A 9841-nucleotide genomic window follows, 5' to 3' on the forward strand; every position below is an offset into this window, starting at 1 on the left:
TTGTTTCAGTATGTACTTGGTATTTAATATTTTATAATTATGGAATAATTTCACATTTTTTTTTAAATGTAGGCTAAATATGATCATGAAAAGATAAAAATGCAAGAAACTATTTCCCAGCAGGCAAAACTTATTGATTTTCTCCAAGAGAAAACTGAGAATATGGAAAAGAAAAAAAAGGGTATGTCAAGACTTTTTTAAAAATACTGTGTTGTACTTTAAAGATTTGAACTGTATTGAGTAAAAAGTTTACATTTCTTAAGAGTATACCAGAAGTTGTTTATGTGATCTATAGAAAAAAAAATGACATTTGTATCCTGGGAGCATTAAAAAAAAAAACATTTTTAAAAATGCACCTAGTATTCAAATTGATGAAGTATCCATAGAACCAAAAAATAAAATATTGATGAAAAGTTACTTAATTTTAGCCTATTGCTCGATTGTTTGGGAAGAAAGATGCACCTCAGCAACTTCCACAAAGCAGAGATTTGGAAAAAATGTTAGAAACTGAAAGAAGTCGTTGTCGAAGGCTGCAAGATCAATTGAGTCAAGCTAGAGCAGAAAAAATGTTATTGCAGAGACAGAGTATGTGAAGAATTGAGTATATTTTATTTGATCTGTATCTATTTTACCATTATTACATAGTTTGTAACTCTCATTATTCCTTAAAGGGACTTCTTATATTTAATGGTATTGCTTAAAAAATTTAGATATCTCCCTATTTTTTTAAAAGTATGAAATTTTTCTAAAAGAATTTATTTTCTTCATATTTAACAAAATTCTTTTAGAAAGAAAAAAAAATAATTTTGCACTAAATAAGTTAACTGCAAGTAAATTTTTCACCACTTAAAATGTATTTAAATAATAATTTTTAAAATTAATTATGTATTGATAACATTGTTTTAATTTTAATTCACAATTTTTATTTTTAAGTTTGGATACTTTCAGTTGCCCAGGTGCAAGTAAAAAGTCACCAAAAAATAGACCTCTGTCAACTTTTTATTTTATTTAATTTTTTAAACAAATAGAAATTAAATAGAATAAAGAAAGTAAAATAAAAAATTACAAAAAAAATTTCGACTTTCCTTGTGCCCGGCTGACTAAAAAGTAATAAATTTTATTTTAAAAATGATACTATGACAAACATTTCTTATTAGAATGGGAAATGTATTAAAAAAATGAAATTCTTTGTATAATTTCACTCATGAAATGCTTATAGTGAAAAAATATGCTCTGAAAATTCCTTTATTTATCACAAGATTTGTAAATGTAAGAAGTTCCCTAATTTTTTTCGTTGTTAAAATATTTATTGCTTTTTTGTATTTTTACTTGTAAATTTTTTTTAATAAAGTTTCCTTTCTTTAACTACATGTTTTTGTGGAAAAGAATTTGCCGTTAGAAATTGTTTTGTAAATGCCACAATCTTTTGTAAATTTGTTAGCATCTATAATCTTATGTCTTATGAATTGCAAACAACTATATGTCTTATGCATTGCAAGCATCTATATGTCTTATGAATTGCAAGCATAATAATGCACGAGATTATATATAGGGAGTTCAAACATATCCATGAAGCACAAAGTGTGCTCAAAATTGCTACTTACATCACAGTATAAAGTTTTTTGCAGAATAATTTATGTTTTGAGCAAGTGATGGTGAATGTAAAATTCATGACAGAGGTTACCTAACATAAGTTTTCTCTCTCGTTAGGATGAAATTTTAGGATGATTATAATTGCCACAATGATGCAATGGGTTATGTTGTGAAGATACAATCATGTGATAGACCATCCAACCCAATATTGTAAAAATTGAAAAATCAGCTTGTTTATAAAAAATAATCTAGTTAACTTAGTGAGAGATGTTTTTTTTTAATTGTTATTATTGTCATATGTCTGTAGAAATACTCTCAATTGTATTTGTCTTTATAAAAATATGTTTTAACTGAAAAAAATATCTTTTCTAAATATTATAAATTTTGTAATAATCTTTTATAAAAATTAAATCGAAAGCACCCTGAAATCTTTCTCAATAAAATTGAATTTTAGCTAAAAACTTTCTATGGTTATTAATTAACTTAGTTTATTTCTTAGTTATTAGGCATTAGTTAACTCAGTTATTAATCAGTATATCTTCTTTACTGAGTTATTAATATATTTCTCTGTTATTAGACATTAGTTGTTTATTGCTCACATTTCTTAATTTTGTTTTTATGTTAAACATAGCTTATAACATATGTAAAGATGTTTGAATCATTAATTTGGAGCACCCAAGTAAAGTAAAAACCATAAAAAAGTAGTTATCTTTTTTTTCCTCAGTGCATTTTAAATTTTAAGTGCAAAATTTCTTAATTTTAAGTGAGAATTTTAAGATTTTTTGTAAAATTTTAAGTGCTTTAAGGTCATTTTTAATTTATACATTTTCTTTTAAAATGCATTATAAAAATTTACATTTTAAAGGCACACTTTAATATTTTGGATATTCTGTAATGGGTGAGATGGAAGACCATAATGGAGGTCCTATATTGCAAGTTGTATTAATGAGATTATATGATTACACAGATTAAATTATGAGTGATGACTAGCATAAAACATGATTTTAAGTTTACGACATTCTTCTAGATATTATATAATTTCCTCCATTGTGAAATTTTGTGTTAAAATGTTTTGCTTCCAAATTCTTTTCCAGTAAGCAATTTATCAGAATCAATGGCTGCAAAAGTTGATGCCCCTGCTACACCAAATTCACGAGCTATGCACACTGCGATCACTTACTCACCGAGTTCCAAGTCTGACTCTAACTGTGGTTCTAATGAAAATAGTGAAAGAATTGTCCACCCTCAATGAATGAAGCATAAAATACCACATTGTTTCTGTGAGGTTATGTGCATGAGAAATTCTAAATGTTGCATTTGCTTGGACTCTATGTATTTAGGAAGATCAATTGTTAAATGTCAAGGTAATTTTTTGTTTTATTCTTGTGCTTTCTGAGTGACTTGTTTGTCTCGTTACTTTGCTGCTGAGCTTTAGTTTACTTAATTTGCTGTTAGTGCTGTTAAAGAAAAAATTTATCACTTCAAGGATAGAGATAAGACTCAAACCTAGCTCATAAGCTTGCTTGACCCATCAAAAACTTCTGAAAAAAATTTCTTTATTTCATCCAATAATTTTTTTTATGAAAAAAAATCTGATGACCTTATGTCTTAAGATTTTTTTTTCTTTTTTCAGTCAATCTTTATTCTTATATAAAAGTCATATCTTGAACTTTTTTCTACGTTGTGCTTCATCATTGCAAAAAACGTACTTATATCTTCCTCAAAGAATGTGTCGGTTAGACAAATTTCTGAACTATGTCTCTCCCTTATCTCTATCAGGTAAATATCAAAACCCTAAGTCTTTTAATTTTGTGGATATCTGTAGGCACTTTTGGCCCGCAATTAGTACACAACTTATGGTAATTTAAGTACCTGGAAGTAATTTCATGCAAAACTGTTTATGCAATTCCAGCTTATTCACCAGAAAAAGTTGACGGTGTAAAATATCTTTTCTCTCTAACTCCATTCTCTCATATCAATGTAACTTATTAAATCATCACTGACAACTGAAGGCCACTCCTTGCTTCGTTAGTTTTTTGTCAAATGTTTTTTATCGCACCTTCTGACCATACAATAATTTGACTTCACACTTTCAACATAAATCTCAGTAAATGGACAATGAATTTCATTATGCTTTGCGTTCCTAGCATTAAAACAAATTAGATTATTTGGTACAGTCAGCTAGTTCCACAACCATTATCAGCAAATCAATCCAAATTGTTTAAATGGAAAAAGCTATGGATAAGAAAAGCTTATATATATGTTTTGCCACTATTTCTTGCAAAAAAGAACGTCATAGAGCTTTATTTCCAGACATGCATCACACTTTTCATTTCATTATGAAAAACGTAAGGTTTTAATTTTTTTCCTGACTGAAATTGTTCTATATCTTATATTCATGGTTATAATTTTTGGTAAATAACAGCTATATGCAAAGAGCTTGAAAAATCTTAAAATTTTTGCATGCCATGCTGGGCATGTTAGTCTTAAAACATCCTTTTTTGAACATTCACTACATATTTGAAAATATTAAGTAATAGCTATAAAAATAACAAAGCTCTTTCACATTTCAAATTTCTGAGTTTCACATTTCAGTAAAAAAGCTTAATTAAGCTTACTTTGTTTATTAAATATTTAATTATATAATTCAGTAACATTTAAGTCTATCTTATTAGGTCAATTTTTTTCTTTCTATTTTGGTGCCACTTATCTGTTCATAATTGTTAAAATTAGAAGGGGCACTTAAATGTTATTTCTAATTAAGGAGTTAAATATCTGGTGATGCATGTAAGATAAAAAATACATGCCTGATCAATTTCTTTTTTTTACCTGAAATGTAATTTATAGATTAGATAACATAATTTTTAAGTCTTATTCATTATACGATATTAATTTTTTCCTTATTTATTATTTTTATTTTTTGTAGAATGTCTGTTAGAATGTCATCTGAAATGTGCTTCATCATTGCCAAAAACCTGTGGATTACCGTCAGGTTTCATGCAGCATTTTAAAACTGCTGTAAGAAGTTCTCTGTCAGTCGATAAAGTTGAAGAAATTCCAAACATATCAGAAGGATGGATAAAAGTGCCAAAGTAAGTGTAAACTTAGTACTATTTACATTTGGTTTTATCACAATACAGTAGTTCCAAACAAACAATTGTGAATTAATGAATAGTTAAAACTTGGACTATTATACTAAAAGTGAACTACTGTATTAATTTTGCATAGTAATTACAAGACAAATCTACTTTATTTCTGCCAGACCAACTGCCAAATGAATTCCTTAGGTTATTTACTTTAGATTTTTGTTTAAATTTTCATCAAATGTTATGGTTTAGTATACAAGGTCGTAATAATTTAAACATTGTATATTTCAAGTTTGTATCTATTATATTTCTGTTAGTTTACAAATCTGTTAGTTTACAAACTGATATTTTAGTTTTTCATAGTAAAAAGTAATAAAAAGAACTTCTGAATTGTTCTTGAACAATACCTAAGAACACCTGAATAAACATTCGAATTTAAACCAAAATTGAGCATAATTTATCCTTTAATTACTTACATTCATTTAATACAATTATTTGTCTTTTTCTTAGAATTAACAAGCATGACTGGGATCGAAGATATATGCGCTTTGAAGATAGTGTTCTTTACATATTTGAAACTGCAGAGGAGAAGGACCCTGATGAAGCTTTACTGGAAATAGACTTTTTGTCAGATAAAGCATCGATCACAGTATCAAGTTCGGTTTCTGTTACTGAACTTCCTTATGCAGCCAATTCAGATTTACCATTTGTTCTGAAAGTTGAATCATTTCCCCACACTGCATGCTTGCCTAAAAGGTAATTTTCAGGTGTTTTCAATTGTTGGAATTTTAAATTCTGAAAGTTTTATAAAAGTTAGCATAAATAAAATCTTACTTTATCATTATTTGTTGAAATGTTTCAGAATAATTAGATTAAAAGCAATATATAATTCTCATCAGAATGTTTTCCATAGTAACTGAAATGTAAATTATCAACTGTAATTTGATCAAAGTCACAAAGCTCGAGGAGCATCATGTCTAATATAGTACGGTTTGTAATACCTAAAGTGTCATCCACTAGAGACAATCAGTGTTATCTTCTCTTTTTTCATTGATTTTTTGTTGTTGCATTAGAAATAGTTTCTAGCATTTTTTAATTTTGTTACTTCATGTATTATCTGAAGTTTCATCAATCTAGTTATAGTTCAGTTCTTTGTTTCTCAGGCTATCTTTTTTACGACACTTTTATGACCAAGTTATCAATGATTCTACTATGCATTTTTAAATTTTTGTAAAAAATATTGAAAAAAAATTTATTTGGAATTTCGATTAAAATTACAAGTTTAAGTTTTTTTCCCTTTCTCTGAGATATTTATTCATGATTAGATCTTAGACAACTTTTTCATACTCTGTTTTTTTAAAAATATTTTTTGATCATCTTGATGATGCAAGTTTTAAAGTTATTTCTTATTTTGATTAGTCAAGTAACATGCTTCTAATAATGTTATGTCTATTAAACTTCATTGTTAAATTCTATAAAAATTTTATGTGCTGCTCAATTTTTTTTGTTAAAATTATTGGTATTATTTTTTGCATTCAATTTAGCATGTATTGCTCTAGCGTTTCCAATGTTAGTAATTTAATCTAGTGTATTATCTCTTTCTTTCTCGCTTTTTTTAAAAATCATTTCCTTGTTCTTATTTTTATTGCTTGTTCATTTTAGGATCTTGTATATCATGACATCTAACTTCAATGAAAAGCAAATGTGGGTATCTGTTTTGGAAAAAGCAGCTGAAATAAGCCTTTCAGAAGTAGACAGTAGTCATAAAGTAAGTTAAGTAAAAAGTACATAGCTTTATCCTTTCACCTAAGCTGTTTAACCTATATATGAAGTATGTTACAGTTTTAAAATTGGAATCACTATTTCAAGCCTGTTTTAAAATCTTTTGTAGAATCCAGTATTTAAATCTTCACTGATCCTGATAGTGTATAGAAATCAGTATATATGTATATATAAATGTACAGTCGAACCTCGATTTCACGAATTTTTCGATATCTCGAAGAGAAAAAAAATTCCCTTCAAATTTCCTACACACTCAATGTTAAAAAAACTTAACAACTGTCAGGGGACTGAAGTAAATTGACCTATAAATGAAAAGGTGTATAACTTAAAATTAAAAAAAGTAGTTGTTAGTAATTAAAATTGAGAACAAAACAACTAATCTGTTCTTTTGCTAACTTTACTTTAGATAGTCCCAAACGTTTATCAAACTCTTTCTGAATGTCAATTTTTTTTTTAATAAATGTGTAACTCTTTCAATCTTTTTGAAGGAAATGTTAAAAAGTAAGTATTAAATTTTAAAAATGGCAGGCAATAGGCAAGTTGCATACTAAGGGAGTGAACAAGAGGAATATGGGAGGCATAAAAAATTTGATTGCATTTATATAATGCTTATTAACTCACTCCCTCGATGTGTGCATGTTTTTTCAAATGTATGGCAATCAAATTTTTTGTGCCATCCATATTTCTCTCACAAGTGCCACTAACCGTAGATGCTTTACCATATGTAATTTTCTTCCTTCCCAATATATATGAAAATATCTTATAAAATTTTTTTTAATGTTATGAATTAAGTGTTTTTTTTTAATATATTACTAATTGATATAGTTCTTTTTGTTTGATATGTAATCCTTAAAAAAATTTATGCAGAAAAGGTATTAAAACAGTTAATTAATTTTATCCATTTTGTTACAAGTGATAACTCTTTATTACATAATTATATAAATTTGTATTTGAATATTTATAAATGACGTTTCTTAGAAATTTTTTAATCTCCACTTTCTCTCCACTTTCTTTATTTGTATTCTGAAAAGTCCAAATAAATTATAAGATTTTTAAAATGACATTCCTACTAATTAAAATGCATTAACACAGCAATAATCTTATAATAAAATACATTTAAAAAATAGTAATCAATTTTAAAAAACATTGTAGCTATTACATGTGTCATTATTTTTGGAAAATAATATAAGTCTAAGGTTTTTAAGGTTAAAGTTTGAATAACTTTAAAAGTATTGGAAAGATTAATCAATTTAGGTGATTTTTTAGCACTATAATTTGATGAAACATCAGATAACAACAATGATAATTATGGTCGGAAAAATTTAAATAAGCTTTTTATTAGCTCGAAATAGACTTATTCCACTGTCGGAAATTATGATTTACATATTAAAATGCTTTGCAAAATTTTAAAATTAGTGATTTTTCTTTTAAAAAGTCATTAATTTTTTTTAAAAAATCAATTAGTTTAAAACTATGAACTCTACCTGAAATGTTTTTCTTATTAAACTGCAACTGATTACTATTGAAAGATTAATATTAGACTTAAAGTAATGGAAACCTTGTTGCATCTCACTCTATGGCACACAGAATGCTGTCTCCCTTATTATGTGAATCCCTGTATTAAGCATCGAATTATTTCAATTCTGAAACAGAGCAAAAGCACTTTTCATTGAAGATATATATAAAAAGAAAGTCCTTAGTTATAAAATTTCTTGAAGGAAAAAAAGTAATGATCTAAATCAACTTAAAAATATATATTCGTTTTTATGAAAGTTTTCTGTAAATTTCTTTTTTTAAAAACTAGAATGGTGGTTTTTAAAAACTAAAAATCATAATACAAGGGAAGTTTTTGTCTTAAAATATTAAAATGTTAATCTGTACAAAAATTAACAAATTTAAAGTTGGTTAAGAATTGTAAAGAAGCGTCCTCTTGTTTAAATTTCTTGTAATTTTATGGTCCTATGGTTTTGGTCTAGCTCCAATGCTAAACAGTTAGGATAAGCATTGAAAAAAAAATTTAGTTTGTTGCAGAGAAAAAAAATTTCTCTTAATATTAGTTTTTTTATTTTTTATTTGAGAGCTCTTATCTTCTCAAGAAATGTTTTAATAAACTTAATGAAATGTAAAGTCTCAGACAATTGTTTTACAATGAAAAGATAATTTATAATCTTTTAATTGCTTTAAAATTTATTTCTCAGTCTTTTATTATAACTAAAAATATTTTTTTTTTTCAGTGGTTTTCCATGTCTTTTGATGCAGCCTGAAGAAGTTTGTTTCTTTTTGTCCATTTCTTTTGTTATTTGATACCAATTATGTGTTCTTGAATTTTAAGAAAATATTAATCTAGTAGATAAGTAATTTAATTGTAAAACAGTTTGTAATAACTATTTTTTTAAAATGGCTATATTATAATTTAATGTTACAAGACTAAAATTCATAAGTTCATGCACAGGTTTTAGTTCAAATTTTAACTTATGAACAAAATGAAAAGCGTAATGACAGTAAATAAAAATCGGCTACACACTATTTTCCTCTTTAAAAACAGAATAAGATTAATTATTTGTTGCAGTTATCATGGGGTTAAACACAAATTTTTCAAACTAATTTAAAATTTCCTTAGGGTTTAAAATGCTATATAATTTCCTGGAAACCTGCTTGCTAAAATATTTTAGTGTTAGCAGAATTATAAATTTTTCACTGAAGTTTCCTCAGATGTTTTAAATTGAACTTTGACTTTCACTAGAGCATTCAGTCCAGAAGAACTAGCGGTCCTCAATTTGGGCAAAAAATGGCTGTTTTTTAACAAATACTTCGCTTATATATACTACCTAGGTAGAATTTTTCAAATAAATCTGCAAACCATCGTTGAAAACCGAAAATTTTATTTCCATTTAAATGACAAAGCCTGAAATTGACATAATTTGCTAGTAAATTTCGCTCAGTTAAGACAAGAGCAGTTAAAGGGGAAAAAAACTTGAAAGGCTGAAATGAACTAAAAATATTACAAAACAACAATTGAACAAATCAATTTTTCAAAAATGAACAATGCTATTTGAATTAGAAAGGGCACCAAACACAAATAATAAAAGTAACAATAATTTTTCTACCATGGTCGATGACATCCAACAAGAAGACACACCGTGCCCTAGTGCTGGTGTTGTACATGATTGGTTTGAAGAGTGCGAGGGATCGCCGCTCTTCTTAAGTCTCCCCCTTTCCAGTCACCCGATCCCAACCCAGTTAAATGTGTGTGAGATAGGCTTGGAAGACACAGTATCTTGTAATCCTGATTACCTAACATTCCATTCATGGTGCCTATTTTAATCACGAAATTATTCAACATATCAAGATGCCCATGCCAATTGGAATTACCATTGTTT

The 9841-nt window shown here is 27.0% G+C and overlaps 1 protein-coding gene across 1 annotated transcript in view; it reads left to right on the forward strand.

The window, feature by feature from the left end:
• Positions 1-9500, forward strand: part of LOC107451361 (citron rho-interacting kinase) — a 30072-nt gene extending 20572 nt beyond the window's left edge. Inside the window, exons 11-17 of the mRNA XM_087158620.1 lie at positions 73-181; positions 429-585; positions 2688-2957; positions 4520-4685; positions 5190-5435; positions 6342-6447; positions 8696-9500. Of these exons, the coding sequence (XP_087014746.1) occupies positions 2846-2957; positions 4520-4685; positions 5190-5435; positions 6342-6447; positions 8696-8725 (660 nt within the window). The 5' untranslated portion in view covers positions 73-181; positions 429-585; positions 2688-2845 and the 3' untranslated portion in view covers positions 8726-9500. The remainder of the gene's footprint in view (positions 1-72; positions 182-428; positions 586-2687; positions 2958-4519; positions 4686-5189; positions 5436-6341; positions 6448-8695) is intronic.
• The last annotated feature ends 341 nt before the right edge of the window (positions 9501-9841 follow it).

Source organism: Parasteatoda tepidariorum, chromosome 3 (assembly GCF_982258835.1).
Source record: "Parasteatoda tepidariorum strain Cologne lab strain chromosome 3, Ptep-v5.0, whole genome shotgun sequence".
Classification (NCBI taxonomy): Eukaryota; Metazoa; Arthropoda; class Arachnida; order Araneae; family Theridiidae; genus Parasteatoda; species Parasteatoda tepidariorum.